Source organism: Onthophagus taurus, chromosome 3, assembly GCF_036711975.1.
Source record: "Onthophagus taurus isolate NC chromosome 3, IU_Otau_3.0, whole genome shotgun sequence".
Classification (NCBI taxonomy): Eukaryota; Metazoa; Arthropoda; class Insecta; order Coleoptera; family Scarabaeidae; genus Onthophagus; species Onthophagus taurus.
The window spans coordinates 9,337,323-9,355,980 of NC_091968.1; the positions used below are offsets into that span (position 1 = coordinate 9,337,323).

The 18,658-nt window shown below is 33.7% G+C and overlaps 2 protein-coding genes across 2 annotated transcripts in view; both read right to left on the reverse strand.

Annotated features, from left to right (window-relative positions):
- On the reverse strand, nucleotides 1-12,253 carry LOC139429338 (uncharacterized). The gene is made up of 4 exons (XM_071195022.1): nucleotides 12,074-12,253; nucleotides 11,087-11,468; nucleotides 445-585; nucleotides 1-353 (listed from the first exon to the last, which is right to left on the reverse strand). The coding sequence occupies exons 1-4, from the start codon at nucleotides 12,251-12,253 to the stop codon at nucleotides 1-3; spliced, it is 1,056 nt and encodes a 351-aa protein (XP_071051123.1).
- The window catches only part of LOC111413160 (Toll-like receptor 6), a 25,357-nt gene continuing 9,842 nt past the window's right edge, over nucleotides 3,144-18,658 (reverse strand). The window contains exon 2 of the mRNA XM_023044043.2: nucleotides 3,144-3,909. The gene's annotated coding sequence lies outside the window, so the exon portion shown is untranslated. The remainder of the gene's footprint in view (nucleotides 3,910-18,658) is intronic.

Here is an 18,658-nt window from a genome sequence, read left to right on the forward strand (position 1 = left end):
TCAATCACCTTCGCAAGTAACATCCAGCTTTTCCAGATAACTCAATAATCCATGAAGTCGTTTTTTTACCCGCTTTTGATCATCCAATGTGCATCCGAGTAAAGCATTTTCAAATTTTTTATCAGTTATTTCATAAAGATTATGAGAAGCGCATGCGTTCATGTAGGAAATACACCGTTCTCTTGCTTGTTCATCATCAGTTTTCAATGTAATTACTAAAGAATCTATTAAATGATTTACTTGATGTAATGCCTCTTCTTGAAGTTGATCTCTTTGTGTGTGAATTTTTATATCTACTGTTAAACAACGATCAATGATTCTATTTATATAACGTTGCGTTTCGTCTTGCTCAACTGTAGAAAAAAAAATTTAATTCAAAACCAAATAAACATTGCTGATAAAGAATTATCTTAACTATCAAAATTTTGGTTTTAATTAGCTTACAATTATCTAATTCCGATATCCATTCAGCATGTCTAACAGAATCCAAACTAGCCAAAATGTTATCTTTATCCTCCACTATTTTTACCTTGTGATTTTTCAGATGATCTGGTATTTTGTGACTGTAAATATGGTCGCCAAGTACTTGAACCAATGTTTAAATTTGTTAGATCATTGAAGAATATCGATCAATTGTCTTTCATTTCTCATTTGGGTAATTTAACTTTCAATAAAATATTTTATGTGCACGATGTAAATTATAAAATTTAGTATTTTACTCAACGGATAGTTAATCTGTTTGACGTTCATCTCCTTTCAGGTTACGTAAGTTCACAATGCCTTATGCTCCTTGGCTAATGGATAACATTAAATTCATGATGCGCTTAAGAGACCAGGCGAAATCAAAATTCAGAAAAACAGTCAATATTTCCCACTGGAACTATTATAAAGACTTGCGTAACTTCACTACCAATGTTATTAAAAACAAAAAAGAGCCTCTTTTAAGTACATCCCGAGTGAACGAGATTCTAAAAAGAGATAAAGCATTTACAAATTCAATCATAGAATAATAATAATAATAATTGTAGCCAATTACCTGAACAATTGCAGGATCCTTCGTTTTTTACTCAAAGTGTTTAGGATATTCATGAAATTAAGTCAGACGATTCTAATGATTTTTATGGAGAGTTTCCTGCTCTACTTCTAATCTATCTACATTTCAAATGGTTACCACGTCTGAGCTATTGCAGGTTCACATTCAAAACGTGTAAAGCATCTTTTGACACAATTCAACCAATAGACACTATCGCCAGCAAAATCATCCTTTGTATGCCATATACACTGTTCCATACCTTACTACCGGATCATTAACCCTTGAATCTATTATCCAAACCTTTAGCACTTTATAACCTTCCGTATAACTCACCAGCTTTAGACCTTTCGTTTCAGTCAAAATCCCGTCAAAACCGAGGATCTAGAATCTTGGTTCCAAAATTGAGGACTGGGGGCATTCCTTCATCATCCCCCACACCATTCTTCCTGTTCTGGACTTTATTGACTTCTTTAAGTAATCCTCAATCATTTCATACAATCCCCCAGAAACTCACAATTCCTGCAGTCTTTTCAGGATAACGCTTAAGTTGTCAAACATCACTGCTATATCCATAAATATAGCCAGGATGTATTATCTTCCGCCTCATTGGCAAGTTTCTGCATGGCCGCCAGCGCATACATCGTCTCTTTCCCTTTCTTTCATCATACTTCTCCTCATCTTCATCATCTTCCCCATGACATCCAATAGCAAAATTAAGCGATACGCCTTTGGAGAAAGACCAAGGAATGGGGTTGATTTATAGCAAATCGTTATAAAGATATGGACCGATATGAAGACGCTACACGATTTCGCTAATCTGAAAAGAGCTTTATACAGATTTTGTTTCTACTCGATCAGTTTCTACGTAGAGCAGCTGGAGGATATGTTACTTTTTGAACATTTGAGTCTATGAAAAAATTCAGGATATTCAAAAATCTATTTAGTCAAGGATTACTCAGCTAAATTTTGATGAATTATTGGAGTATTATACTTCTCCATGAAGCGGCAGAATTGCAAATTTGGGAATTAATGGGAAAATGAATTATAAGACAACTTTTGATGTAGCAAAGAACACATGGTTGTTATAAATAGTTGAAATCTAGACAAGAATTTTTTGATGTTCCACATCGATATTTTATCCACGATCTGATATAGAAATGTGGTGCAAAAAAAAGGTTAGGAGCTTATCCTGCGAAATCGTATGCGATATCGAGGAAAACGCTTAGTGCCCTGACCTCAGGACGACGGCGGTTATTGAGAGATTTGAAACGTGTGCCTTTTTTTATTTTAGCACAAAAGTTAATATCGGACGTGACGGGAATCGGGTAAAGCTTCTGCTGACCAACGGCCCTTAGGAAAAGGCCGGGAAGTAGAATCGATGAAACCAGCTCGGTTTTATGCTCGATTTTCATAGCGGGGAATATCGGATGAAATTTATCGGTGGTATTAGAATTTTTGGGCCGCCGGGCGACGCCTTATAGTTTAAAATTTCCGGGGTCGTTTTGCACCTCGTAAAAGTTTAGGGGCTGTCGTTTTGCGGTCCAACGTAAAAACCTCTAAATACTTACGACTAAAACGAAAAAGTAAAAGAACGAATTCGCCTCCTCCTTCTAAGCTGGCGAAAAATCAATACTAAGAAGGATGCCATAACGTTTCATCCTGATTATTTCCTTTTCGAGAGATTGTACTGTTCCGGATAACAACTCTCTTTCCTTCCTTAATACTGATAGGGGTATTCTTTTCCCATCCCATCCCATTTTATACTTACACACTAAATCAAGCAACGGCAAGAATTTATACGTGTCAATGAGATAAAAGAAGTTCAAGCCGACGTCGCGGCATTAATCCAAATGAGCTGAACACAGTCGATTTGTAAACGTCCCGAGTTCGAGCAGATGACAAGCGGCCACTCGAGAATGCAAAGAAGAGTAACGACTCAATATGTCAGTGTCAGCACCGATAAAGGAACATCTTATCTCAATTAGACATCGTTTCGTACACTACGATATACTGTACTCGTGTTTATTTCTTTCTGATTAAGACTAATGTGGTTATAAAAGAATGAGTTTCAAAAAAGTTGTGTGTTCAGGGTAATAAAAAACGATTATAATTAAAATTAAATAAATTTTATTTATGACGTCACTTAAGCAATTACTTTTCAAAAATTAATTAATTAATTAAATATATACATAGAGTTGCTTTGGAATCGGTTTCAAAATATAATCTTAAAATCGCCTCTGTACATTATTTACAAACAATTCTATAATAATAGTTTTTTTTAATTAAGTAGGAATGTCCGAGTATACGTTTTGAAATAAGTACGATTCTATTAACACCTTCATTAAATCTCGAACAGCAAGAAATCGTTGTATGAAAAAATAACCACCGTTTTTTTACTCGGAAACCATCAAAATCTTCACTCTGTAAATCTCTTAATTAATAAATCATCGTGAATCACAACCTTTTTTAAACCTAACTTAAAGTTTCTTCGTGAGAAAACGGTGGAATTACAATTATTAAAATATGGACGATTTTTTGTTTTTCGAATAAAAATCATTTCATCTCATCAATGATTTCAAAAGAAAATTAACACCTACAAAAAAACCCATCATCATTTCAACGCGATATGACAAGTTTCGATTACTATTTACACAGTTTATATCTTTTTAATTTATATTTATGAGAATTTTATTATTTACATTATTTCACTTCCGGATTTTTAAAACACTGGTTACACTTTCTTGGCAAGCAACCGTTTTTTAAGTCCGTAATGTGGCGATTTAGAATCATTTTGAAAAAATATCACATATCACTGCAAATGAAGTTGACGGCATCTTCAGTCGTAGGAATGAAGTAGGTTTAACCGGTTTGGTGCACTGAAACAAATAAAAAATTTTCAAAAATCTAAAATAAAACAAGCGATAATAAATTTTTTATATTCAGTAACGAAATATCGACTAGGGATACATTTAACGGTACTATATAAGCTCTACGAATCATTTGATGTTAAACAAAAGCACCCAGAGGGGGTAACCTACCCCCTAACGCGCCAACCGAAAAGATCGTTAACAGATAAAGCCTATTTATAAGGGCCATGTGGGCTTTAACGACAAACCCGTAAATAAATTTTAAAAGCGACAGATTCGATCCGCAACCACCATCAAAAATAGTACCCCGTTAACAAAAGGGGGACATTTTCACCTTTTCGTATTCGAGGATTTTTTCCACCGCCCTAAACGGGAGAGGCAGCCGAGAAAGAAAAGCGAGCGAAGTAATTTCGTTAATTTTCCACCGGTTTTTTTTCTTCGCCGTCGTTTCTCTCGAACCTCGCCCGTAAAGCTCCCCTTAAAAGCTCCGCCGCGAGATTGGGAAACTCTACGGCCTACTTTTCCGCCTTCAAATCGGTATATCGACTTTAGCGTGCTTTTTCCACCCCTTCGCTAGTTCCTTTCAATAGGGAGATTTACTCGTTTTTGTTACCTACACTTTGAAATCGTTCGCTTGGATTTGTATCGATGGTGTTCAAAGTTTTACGAATTTAAATTTATATATTTCAATTTTTTTATTACATTAAAATCTCAATATAACTCGAAAAATTTTTAATTCGCACTTTAAAGACTCTGAAGTGATTACCTAGTGTTAGTTCTAGTTCAAAGCGAAATATACAACAATCTAACACTGAATAATAACTAAAACTAGAATAAACACTAGCATTGGAATGCTTCTAGTTATAGGTCTAGTGTTAGTTCTAGTTGTCTAACACTAGCACTATCACTAGAATGAACACTAGACCTAGAACTAGAAATATTTGGGTTTAGCCGCACATCTCTTAAGACGGCCAAACCCGAATGATTTTAGTTCTAGGTCTAGTGTTAGTTCTGCTTTTAGTTCAATAAAAATATACAACAATCTGGCGCTGAATAACAATTAAAACTAGAACTAATACTAGCACTGTCATTAGAACGAACACAAAACCTACAACTAGAATCATGCGGGTTTAGCCGTCTTGAGAGACGTGCGGCTAAATCCGAATGTTTCTAGGTCTAGTGTTAGTTCTAGTTTTACACAAGCACTGTCATTAGAACTAACACAAGACCTAGAACTAGAATCATTCGGGTTTAGCCGCCTTGAGACACGTGCGGCTAAATCCGAATGTTTCTAGTTCTAGGTCTAGTGTTAGTTCTTGTTTTACACTAGCACTGTCATTAGAACTAACACAAGACCTAGAACTAGAATCATTCGGGTTTAGCCGTCTTGAGAGACGTGCGGCTAAATCCGAATGTTTCTAGTTCTAGGTCTAGTGTTAGTTCTTGTTTTACACTAGCACTGTCATTAGAACTAACACAAGACCTAGAACTAGAATCATTCGGGTTTAGCCGTCTTGAGAGACGTGCGGCTAAATCCGAATGTTTCTAGTTCTAGGTCTAGTGTTAGTTCTAGTTTTACACAAGCACTGTCATTAGAACTAACACAAGACCTAGAACTAGAATCATTCGGATTTAGCCGTCTTGAGAGACGTGAGGCTAAATCCGAATGTTTCTAGTGTTCGGTCTAGTGCAAAACTAGAACTAACACAAGACCTAGAACTAGAATCATTCGGATTTAGCCGTCTTGAGAGACGTGAGGCTAAATCCGAATGTTTCTAGTTTTCGGTCTAGTGTTAGTTCTAATTTTAGTTCAATATAAACTGTACAACAATCTAATGCTGAATAACAACTAAAATTAGAACTAATAGTGGCATTAGGATAAACGCTAGACCTAGAATCAGAAACATTCGGGTTGAGACGCACGTTTCTTAAGACGGCTAAACCTGAACGTTTCCAGTTCTAGATCCACTGTTGGTTCTAGTAATCTAACACTAGCACTCTCACTAGAACCAACACTAGACCTAAAACTAGAAACATTCTGGTTTAGCCGTCTTAAGAGACGTGCGGCTAAACCCGAATGCTTCTTGTTCTATTCTAGATCTAGTGTTGATTCTAAAAATGTAACACTAGCACTATCACTAGAACAAACACTAGACCTAGAACTAAAAACATTAGGGTTTAGCCGTCTTAAGAGACGTGCGGTTCCATTTTTAGTTCAATAAAAAATATACAACAATCTAACACTGAATAACAATTAAAACAACAGTTAACATTAGATCTATAACTCGAAAGTTTCAGATTTACGTGCGTCTTCAAACTTCAGAATTTTTTTTTTAATATTATTAAAACGACAGATGTTTTAAAAATAGGGTTGTTGCAAAATGGGGTTCCTACCTGCACCTTACTCAATGGGGGATCTATTGTACCATCAAATTCGTTACTTTTCCCGTAGTTTTATCGAGTGCCCTCATCTAGATTTAATTAACCCAACTCCGCGGGATGCCTTTGAATGTTCCCCCTACATTATCTATTTAATTTTTAATGTTAGTTTAACCTTTTCGACCTTCGTAAGTTTCGTCTCGGTAAATGATTCCGTGGCGGTGATTTCTTTGAGCTGAGAAGAGTAGACGTCAATTACCGATTTTAGAGTAAAAACAAGGTTGAAATTCGGTTTCAGGTAGCGACAGACGGCGAACGAACGCGTCCAATTAAGAGAAGGGCCACATTTTAAATTACAGAAAATGGACCTTCTATCGTTGCCGGGGATCTCCTCTTAGAACAATGGATACGACAGCTGGTTATAAGGACGCAAAGGTTTGTTTTGCAGCACGATTCTCGAGTGGTGGCACCTCTTTTGTGAGAAACACAAAAGAATCAAGTGGCTTAACGGTCGAAATTTAAGCAGTAACGTTTCTATTTTCGAATCATCTACTGCACGATCTTTATTCCATCTCCTTTTAGTTTTTGGTTTTCTTTCTCATTATTGGCGCACTTGCAGGACGAAAGGACGAGTGAATGAGAGGACCAAATTACGAAATGGAAACGAGGAAGAGAGTGGAGTGAGAGCATCAGAGCATCAGCCAGGAGGTGGGTTGTTTTAATAGTTAGAATACCTGCAGTCGGTCGTTTTCCTAGCAATTAAGGCCGCTGTACCCTGACTTCGTAGCTCGTAAAAATTTACAATTTCCCCTGGACGCATCCTGCACCGTTAGCCGGGGATTTGCATAGATTTTCCAACGTACTTTATAGTTATAGCTATGGTCTATGTGATAACCTGTGTGATAACCTATGAAAAAGCATTGTTTCGAAAAGTGAAAATATACATAAAACCATATTTTTGTTTAGCTATAAAAATAAATAAATAAAAGTTTAAATCGCCTTTTTTTTCAACCCCCTGATATGGGGGTATCAGTGACTGTAATCCTCTTCGGACAAAATAAACGCAAACACATAAAAAAACTACGTAATCCTTTTAATGTGACAGTCGCTCGACCAAACAAATCCTAACATTCCCACCAGACCAAACGATATCAACCCTCAATGTTGGATTTTCGGCTCTCCCTTCACGTGTATTAATTCGACACACCCTGTACAACCGGGGTTCGTTAGTCGACGATTGTCCCGTACCGTAAGCTTACTGTACAACCACCAGGAAAGTTTTGGATCATGGTATAGTTCTCGAGTCTCTCTCGCACGATTCTCTCTACTAGGTCTAATTGCATCACGGAACCAACCCCCTCGAAGTGTCCGGTCTGAATAATTTAATCAGATGCCCCCGAGTTTAAACCGATGTTGTACAGGATAAGCCGTGCGTTGGTTGGATAAACTTAGATACAAAATAACTTGAAATACTACTTTTTCTTCAAAATAATAATTATCTTTTTATCCCACACGGAAGTACATTGTTCCCAAAGTTGAATAACATTAGTTAAACCTAATGTTTTGAAAGTGAAATGCATGCAGAAAAATTAAAGTAATACATGCAGTACAAAAACCTTAGTATAGAATTCAATTTTGGATGGTATAATTTGTTCAAATAGCTTTGCAAAGTTATTGTTGATGCCCTTCTTGTAAACCGGGCAAATCTTGCTTAATTTCCATATCTATGGAGGTGGAGGAGTTCTGCTTGCTGTAGCTAGTCTTTAGTACCACTTGTCAATGTGTTGATTTGCAAGTGCTCTTTATGGTCAGTGACCTGATTCAGCAACCTAATTTGCTATGTTTCTTGGACGCCTTAGAACATAAAGTTTTGAATTATCCTGTCTTTATCCTTGGTGATTTTAATTTGCCTGAATATATTAAGGCACCTGGCATATCAATCAAATGTGGAAAAACGGAGTTATTTCGTAATTTTTGTGACTTTCTGGACGTGTTTGCTTTTTGTGATAAACGTCTATTGGATTTAATAATAAAGACTAAATATATTTATAATATATTTATTATATTTTATTAACTTGGTACCGGTTTCGACATGTTCACATGTCATCATCAGCCAAATAGTCGTAAAAAAGATCAACTGTTCGATACTACAGTTGTATCGAGTATGCTTTCATGAATGTTCTTCTTAATTTATAAAAAGTTTTAATTTGTTTATTTTATTGTAAAGTTTTACAGTTTTACTTTCATTTTACATGTGATTTTGTATGTCCCTTCGCTGTGACCTTTTTTTACGACTATTTGGCTGATGATGACATGTGAACATGTCGAAACCGGTACCAAGTAAATAAAATATAATAAATATATTATTTAGAGAAGAAGAGGCTTTTAGTCTTTATTATTAAATTATACCTCTAAATCATGGATTTTTTAAGATCTATTGGATTTGGTTCTGATAAATAATATAATGGACACTGCAGATAATAATCAAGTTCAACCCCAATAGGACTCTTTTCATTGAATATAACTTTATTTACATCAAATGAGGTGTAAAATGAGGTTTGTCTTTAGTAAGCTCATTGTAACAATCCCAACACGATATATAAAATCTCTTGTTGCAGTTTCGTTTAGTTTCCTTCTTTTCGCTTGTAATTCATCATCACATTCATCACTAACAGAACTGTCGCTCTCATCACTTTCGATTATTAATTAAAGTATCCTCTTCTTAATGCAAGAAGCCGCTTTGAAAAATCTCTTTTAGTTCTTGAGAAATAAATTTTTGAAATAATTGACAATTTTCTCGAATTTTGCAATTTTCGCCGATTAAGGTTTAAAAACTCGTATAAAATCTACTTCTTGGAATATGAGTATGAAAATTTCCCAAAGTGTTAATAAAAGTGTCCTCTTTCCAATGAACCAACCCGTTTTGAAAAATAACTTTTAGTTTTTGAGAAAACAATATTTGAAGTTTTGATAAAATTTTCGATGTTGAAATTTTTATCGATAATTTTCAAAATTCGTTATAAAATTAATTTCTTAAAGGATTCTTGTGGAAATATCACCAATTATTAATTAAAGTATATTCTTTTTAATGCAATAAGCCGTTTTGAAAAATCAGTTTTAGTTCTTGAGAAATAAATTTTTAAAGTAATCGATAATTTTTTCGAAATTTTGCAATTTTCGCCGATTAAGTTTTAATAATTCGTATAAAATCCATTTCTTGGAATATGAGTATGAACATTTCCCAAAGTGTTAATAAAAGTGTCCTCTTTCTAATGAACCAACCCGTCTTGAAAAATAACTTTTAGTTTTTGAGAAAACAATATTTGAAGTTTTGATCAAATTTTCGATGTTGCAATTTTCATCGATAATATTCAAAATTCGCTATAAAATTCATTTCTTGAAGGATCCTTGTGGAAATATCATCAATTAATAATTAAAGTATCCTCTTTTTAATGCAACAAACCGTTTTGAAAAATCGCTGTTAGTTCTTGAAAAGTAAATTTTTGAAATGATCGGCAATTTTTTCGAATCTTGCAATTTTCGCCGATTAAGTTTTAAAAATTCGTATAAAATCCACTTCTTTGAATATGAGTATGAAATTTCCCTACACTTTGGGAAATAAAAGTGTCCTCCTTCCAATGAACCAACACGTTTTGAAAAGTAACTTTTAGTTTTTGAGAAATAATTAAATATTTGAATAAAAAATATTTGAAGTTTTGATAACATTTTCGATGTTACAATTTTCATCGATAATTTACAAAATTCGTTATAAAATTAACTTCTTGAAGGATTCTTGTGGAAATATCACCAGTTATTAATTAAAGTATTTTAGAGTTGCTTCGTTAGTTAAATCAGCATCAAAAAAGTTGTATCATTTTCCAAATTCCTCATACCCTTTTTGGTATACCCCAGAAATTAAGCGGCTATTAAAGTTGAAAGAGTATTATAGGAAGAATTGGAGTAGAAGCAATAGTGCTTTCTATTCAGCGGAATATAAAAGACTGAGGTGTTTGACTAAACAGAAAATTTCTGATGCGTATACTTTCTTTACTATTAGTGCTGAACAATCGCTTAGTTCTGATCCCCGTAACTTTTGGAGTTATATAAGACAGAAAACAACGATTTCTCGACTTCCTGGCAAAATGATGTGTCATAAGTCCACCTACAATGATCCTGATAAAATACTTAATGCTTTTGTAGATCAATTTTCTAAAGTATATACTGGTGTCTCTTGATGTACACTACGTATCCTCCAGTATTTATTGCTGATGTTACTGAAGAACAGGTTCTTCATTTCCTAATAAATTTACTGCTGGTGATGATGATCTTCCTGCATTTTTCATTCGTGATTGCTGTTTTCAACGTTTTCAACTGCAGTCACTAGTACAATTACAGTGATGTAAGCCTTGTCCATCAAAATGAGAGTCTTTTCGAGCACATTCGCGAAGAGTGATATCAACTTTTGGAACATCGTCAATAAAAATGAACTTTTTTTTACATACAGTAAATTCATTTTTAGAGTACAGTTAATTTAAAATACCGTGTTTCGTTCCTAGTTTGTAAAGGTTTTCTTTTTCCACAGAAATAATGATAGCAATTATATTACGACTATCCGTTTTGGCCCGATCTACATCTAATACCCTTATTCGAACACTTTAGCCTATTTCTGCAACAGGAAATTTTACATTTGAATGCACCAACATTTTTTAGCTTGCTGCTCAAATGATACTTTAGCTGCGTCACGAGCCTCTCGAATTTTGCTTTATAAGTATTTTCCTCTTCATTGATCATATCGACAGAAACAGGCAGTTGATCGTCTGGTCGAGGGTTTCATTTATTGTGTCCACAGTATGTTGTTGATTTTCTGGCTGAGGTTCGTCATTTATTGTATCGGCAGAAGGTTGTCCCGGTTCAGGACGAGGTTGAGGTTCAATCGTAACAGAACTAGAATGAGTAACAACGGTTAAGTTTTCATCTGTGCTAATATTATCATCCGCTCTGTCTAAAATTATGTTTTGACCTTTATCGGAATCATCATCATTTAACATTGTCTCAAGGTCTTCTTCACTTACTATTTCCGGCAATCCGTCAAATGATGGCAAGACTGATTTTAAACCTACTTTGGGTTTGGAGCCAAACATAGCATCGTAAGGACTGCGATTGCGACCATTTTGTGGTTTTATTTGTCCCTAACCATGTAAAAACTATATTTTCTTGATTTGCTCTTTCTACTGAGCCTTGAGATTGGTTATGACGGGGTTTGCCATGTACAATTTTGGATTCTTCCCACATTTGGCATAGTTCGACAATAACTTTATTTACGAATTCTCTACCATTGTCACTGTGCAAAATGCATGGCGCTCCAAATATTGTGAAGATATGCAGCAAATGATACGCGACTTCTTCGGCTCGCTTTGTTTTTAGTGATCTGAGAATCACAAACTTGGTGAGATGGTCTTGATACACCATGATGAACTTAAAATCACCGTCTGCTTGTGTTTGTATGTCGATCAAGTCGACTTGGCATCATTGGTTTAACCACTAGCCCTTTCTTTGGTAAATTTTTTTTTAACATGGTTTAAAAAGAGACACAAATTCTTTAGTAATGTTTTTGTACTTCAGTTTGAGTTCTTTCATCATTCTATTTCTACCTCCATGCCCGATAGAAATGTGAATTTCGTGAATAATATCAAAAAAAATGTTTTCCATATAACAGTAATATTTAATTGGTTCCCTTTTATTTTTCACCGGGACGATTAATTTTTGGATTGTTCCAATTTTTACTATATCATACCTCGACTCCTTGATATTCCTCAGGAGTTTTGCTTGCGAGCTTTTCTTTGGCCACTTGCACTTTGGTTAAAATTGAATAATACTCATCACGAGTAAACAACTGAGTGTTTTTCCCTTTCGTTAATTTTAATTTATGAATTTCTTCGTTAAAACGTCTTTTCATATCCATGGATTTCGCCATTTCTCCTTTTCATATCCACTCAGTAAAAAAATTGAGTTAAAAATACGAATGGAATATCATAAATAAGGTATGTATTCATACTGCCCGGTCCAAGTGATAATTTCAAGCTATTTCAGACCTTTATTTTTTAAATGGACCACGGACCATCGGGCATTATTAATATAGGCCGGCCAAAGTAATAAATTTATCAATTTGGCCGACGCTCTTGGTCATTATTCATAATGATCAGTCCATATTAATACTGCCCGGTTAATCAAGTTGCCCGTAACATATACATTTACTAGTGAATGTGTACTAGGCAGTGTATGCATCTGCTAACAGATGTTAGTAAAAGTTATAACAAAGAAAATTTACGGTATAAATTTTTTAATGGAAGGGATTGCATGTAAGTTTAGTAGTAACCATTTTTTGGGTTGGGTTGAATTGGGTTTCGTTATGTAATATACTAGTAAACGTACTTTAAGCTTTAACTAGGCGTCATTAGTAATTGATCATCAACTAGTAAAAGTTTACATTTTGTATTTTATATACACATTAACTAGATAAATTAGTTAATGTATGCATTGACTAGACAATGTGCATTCACGGAATGAATGCTTTAACTGTAACATATAGAAGGTGTTTTTTAGAAAGTATCTACAAACAGTAATCTGGGAGTTACTTTTGACCGCAAATTGTACCACACATTGAAGATATTGCATCTTTTACAGCGAGGATGCTTGGTTTCGTTTTACGCACCTTGCGTGCCTTTTCCGACATCGGTGTGTACAAGTCCCTGTATTTAACCTTTGTATTGTCCAAAATGGAATCACAACTTTTCTGCACTAGACGTAAGAAGAGATGACCAGTGTATCAAGTTATTACAGAAGTTAGTGTAAGGTGAATTGGATTGCGGTTGGTTGTTTCCCGTGTACCAACGAGTTTTATCTGAGGAATTGCAGATCCAATATTTTAGCCATAACAATAATAGCGTCAGAGTGAGTTATATTTGCTTTATAGAATGTGCTATTTCTTTTGCTTAGGTTATACCTAATTTAAAGCATTTAGGGTGATTATCATTATGACTTGGGTATAAACTAATTTTCGTTTTGTCATCAACACTTATCACCCTCGAGTAAACGAAGACATCACATTGCTTCCTGAGCCTTTACTTTACTTTTTTTGTTAAGAGTAAATTTAGTTGATAGCGTGCGTCGTTGACGTGTTCATATTATTATCCATTTTCCCCCATCGAATGAGTCAACAACGACGATATTATAAAACGTTGGAGGGTTCGTCCAAATAACGTTTTAATGATCGCAATTATCTCTAACGACCTTCCGATCGAGACAGTAATTTAGATTGTTTCGTGGGGAGCGTAAAATTTGAAATGACCAAAAATTTTGACAAGATAAATGGAAGAAACAATTTTTTTTAGGCGTTAATCCAAAACATCCGGTTCTAGTTTTCTAGTTAGTAAACGACATGGTCTGGTGAAGATAAAAAACGGGTAATTTCGAATAAAATATTCGTTTTTTTTTGTTTTATTTAATACATTTTTTTCTTTTGGCAACAACCCCTATCTTGTAGACGCGTAACAAACTGGGAATATAGATTACATGGATGGCGCCGGGGGCGGCAATAAAAGCGTCTGCGAGATCCCCCGCTTTTGGAAAAACAATTTTCCTTATAGTTTTCCGGCCGCGCGAGTGTCCGCGACGCGGTCTGTTCCGCTTAATGAAATTCTTTCTCTCCAGAAAATCTACCGCCAGGATAATTCATCGTGTCGTATAAATTTCGAAAAGATTTACATGTAAATAAAATAAATTCGAATTTTCTTGAAGGCGAATAACACAAAGAAGTGATTTGCATTTCAAGAGGCGCGTATATAATTTTTTTATCGTTTCTTATTCTTTGTGGTGTTATTCGCACGCCGGGTTTCATCGCCTCTGGTTGTTTCCCTTTTGTTTCACTTTTACTTATAATAAAGATGTGTCAGATAAGTTTCATGGTTTATTAAAAATAATTTTTTTTTGTAAATTTAAAGAGTGTTAAATTTATAATCATACCCTTTTCGTGCGTTGCTATTTTCTTAATATTTTTCTTTTAAGAAAAGAGTAGATTTTTCAAAAGTTTTTCTTCCCGAGGGGAATTTTCATTGTGTGGAGGAGAAAGCTTGCTGGACAAACGACAAGCAACAAATAACTTAAATTGCAATTTGTCGCAGCTCGGACGGGGAGAATTCCATCCGTTGGACGGTCGTAGACAAAACGACGAAAACGAGAGGACACCAGGGGCGGCGTAGGACAATGCGAAAAACATCTCTAAATTAACCGGAAAAAACAAAGCGAGGGAAAACTCGTATATGGGTCACACTTTTCCCCGTTTTTCCTTTATTACACTCCCGTTCTTTCGTCTCTCCTTTACTCGAGAACGAAAACTCGCACGAAAACTAATAAAAACCACAAAAAAAACAAACACGACATAAATAAAACCAAGCACAAGCAGATGTTTTTTTTTCAACCCTCGAAATAGAAATAAATATTAAATATCAAACGTCAATCAGTTCCCATTTAGTTTCCAAAAGGGGGAAACACGATATACAGAGTGTCCTGACGGTATCCATATTCATAAATCCTAGCACTCTTTCGAGTAAATGTTTACGCAGCTAACGGGTGGTATGCTCTTGAGGTCCGTGGGACACTGTTGACAGACCACTCCAAGCTCCCCTTCGGGCTCTAGTCCCTTCAGCTACCTTTTAACGCAACGATTCTCTTTCACCTCAATTCCAATTGTTAACTTAAACCAAAAAGATTTATCAAATACATAATACAGTGAAATTCACCTAACTTGAATCAATAAGGGAGCGGAAGAAAACTTCGAGTTATGGAGAATTCGAGTTAGAGAAAAATTAGTAGAATTTTAGCTCTAAAGAAAAAAATTAGAGATGTGCTTTTTTAATACGTATATTTAAAACAGAAACCTTAATACTGCTGTAAGCAGAAAATTAATCAAGTTTTTTAAAGTAATCCGTAATTTTCTTTTGACTTAAAGTGGACAACCGCTCTTTGTCGAAAAAAACTTCTATTAAATGTAAAGAATTGTGAATATTATCTGGAACATTCTCTCTTGATAATACAAAGGTTTCAAGCTTTCTAAGAGAGGAATAAGCTTCATCAAATGTAGGCACAGCAATAAGTATTTCATTTTCAAGATTATCATCACCCTCATCTGATTATGAAACAATAAGAACATTAGGTTTGTTTTGGTTCAAGAGTCGGTAGTTTCTGAGCCAGAGTCTATGTGGTTTGATTCTGTAGTTAAAATTACTTACAGAACGCTTGAGCTTACGAAAATTATTCGACTTGGAGGATAATTCGAGATATAGAAGTTCGAGTTAGGGGAATTTCACTGTATATGTTTGATCATCAATAAAATTTTCTGCAAAGTGAATGTTAAATGAATATATTTTTTCTTGATATTATGAATACTTTTTGTATACAACATTTTCCTCCATGGTTTTTAGTTCTTGCGTTATGATGGCTTTCTAAGTAAACAACCAGATGTATATTTTGACATTTTGGAGCTTTTGACTTTATCTCCAGAAATTCCTCAAAGCTGAACAAGAACTGATTATAAATTATATTATTATGAATCATTATTAACAATTTTCATATTAAACATTTTTCTCTACCGAGTTTAGATAATGAGTCATAATAGACTTTTATAACACAAAACATCAATTTTTGAATTTTGGAGATATTCGCTTTATATCTAGGAAATTATAATAGCTAGGTTGACACCAGTTAGGGATTATATCTTTCTTGGTTAATTATGAACATTTTTATATATAATATTTTCCCCCATCACTTTTAGTTTTTGCGTTATGATGGCTTTTCAAGTAACAAAACCATATGTTTTGACATTTTGCAGCTTTTGATTTTATCTCCAGAAATTGCTGAAAACTGAACAAGAACTGATGGTGGATTATATTACTATTAATCATTATTACCAATTCTCGCACTAAACATTTTTCTCTATCGGATTTAGTTTATGACTCATGATCGATTCTTATAATACAAATCATCACTTTTTACATTTTTGCGATATTCGCTTCATTGCTAGGAAATTATGATAACTAGGATGATACTAGTTAGGGATTATATTTTTTTTGGTTAATTATGAACATTTTTTGTATATATTTTCCTCCATCACTTTTAGTTTATGCGTTATGATGGCTTTTCATGTAAAAAAAACATATATTTTGACATGTTGGAGGTTTTGACTTCATCTCCAGAAATTCCTGAAAGTCGAACAAGAACTGATTATAGATTATATTGTTATGAACCATTATTAACAATCTTCGTACTAAACATTTTACTCTATCGGGTTTAGTTTATGTGTCATGATAGATTCTTATAATACAAATCATCACTTTTTACATTTTTGTGATATTCGCTTTATATTTAGGAAATTATGATAACTAGGATGATACTAGTTAGGGATTATATCTTTCTTGGTTAATTATGAACATTTTTTGTATATAATATTTTTCTCCATCACTTTTAGTTTTTTCGTTATGATGGCTTTTCAAGTAAAGAAACCATATATTTTGACATTTTGGAGCTTTTGACTTTATCTCCAGAAATTTTTGAAAGTCGAACAAGAACTGATTAAAGATTATATTGTTATGAATCATTATTAACAATTTTCGTACTAAACATTTTTCTCTATCGGGTTTAGTTTATGTGTCATGGTAGATTCTTATAATACAAATCATCACTTTTTGCATTTTTGTGATATTCGCTTCATATCTAGGAAATTATGATAACTAGGATGATACTAGTTGGGGATTATATTTTTCTTGGTTCAGTATGAACATTCTTTGTATGTAATATTTTCCTCCATCGCTTTCAGTTTTTTCGTTATTGTGGCATTTTAAGTAAAAAACCATATATTTTGACATTTTGGAGCTTTTGACTTTATTTCCAGAAATTCCTGAAAACTGAATAAGAACTGATGATGGATTATATTGCTATTAATCGTTATTAACCATTTTCGTACTAAACATTTTTCTCTATCGAGTTTAGTTAATAAGTCATAATAGATTTTTATAACACAAATCATCAATTTTTGGGGATATTCACTTTATATCTAGGAAATTATGATAGCTAGGTTAACACCAGCCAGGGATTATATTTTTCTTGGTTAATTATGAACATTATTGTATATAATATTTTCCTCCATCACTTTTAGTTTTTGCGTTATGATGGCTTTTCATGTAAAGAAACCATATATTTTGACATTTTGGAGCTTTTGACTTTATCTCCAGAAATTCCTGAAAGTCGAAAAAGAACTGATTATAGATTATATTGTTATGAATCATTATTAACAATTTTCGTGCTAAACATTTTTCTCTATCCGGTTTAGTTTATGAGTCATGATAGATTCTTATAATACAAATCATCACTTTTTACATTTTTGTGATATTCGCTTTATATCTAGGAAATTGTGATAACTAATATGATATTAGTTAGGGATTATATTTTTCTTGGTTAATTGTGAACATTTTTTGTATATAATATTTTCCTCCATCACTTTTAGTTTTTGCGTTATGATGGCTTTTCATGTAAAGAAACCATATATTTTGACATTTTGGAGCTTTTGACTTTATCTCCAGAAATTCCTGAAAGTCGAAAAAGAACTGATTATAGATTATATTGTTATGAATCATTATTAACAATTTTCGTACTAAACATTTTTCTCTATCCGGTTTAGTTTATGAGTCATGATAGATTCTTATAATACAAATCATCACTTTTTACATTTTTGTGATATTCGCTTTATATCTAGGAAATTGTGATAACTAGGATGATACTAGTTAGGGATTATATTTTTCTTGGTTAATTGTGAACCTTCTTTGTATATAATATTTTCCTCCACCACTTTTAGTTTTTACGTTATGATGGCTTGTTAAGTAAAAACCCATATATTTTGGCATTTTGGAGCTTTTGACTTTATATGCAGAAATTCCTGAAAACTGAACAACAACTGATGATGGATTATATTATTATGAATTATTGTCAACAATTTTCGTAGTAAATATTCTTCTCTCTGAAGTTTAGTTAATGAGTCATATAGATTTTTATAACACAAATCATAAATTTTTGAATTTTGGAGATATTCACTTTATATCTAGGCTGACAACAATTAGGGATTCTATTCTCCTTAATTCATTACGAAAATTTTTGGTATATATTTTCCTTTAACGCAAGGATTCTCTTTCGCCTCAATTCGAATAGTCTTCCAACTTAGACCAAAACGATTTATTAAATACATAATATATGTTTGATCATCAACGAAATTTTCCGCAAAGATGAATGTTACATGAAGCGACATCGGGGAAATGAGAACCGAATGCGTGAT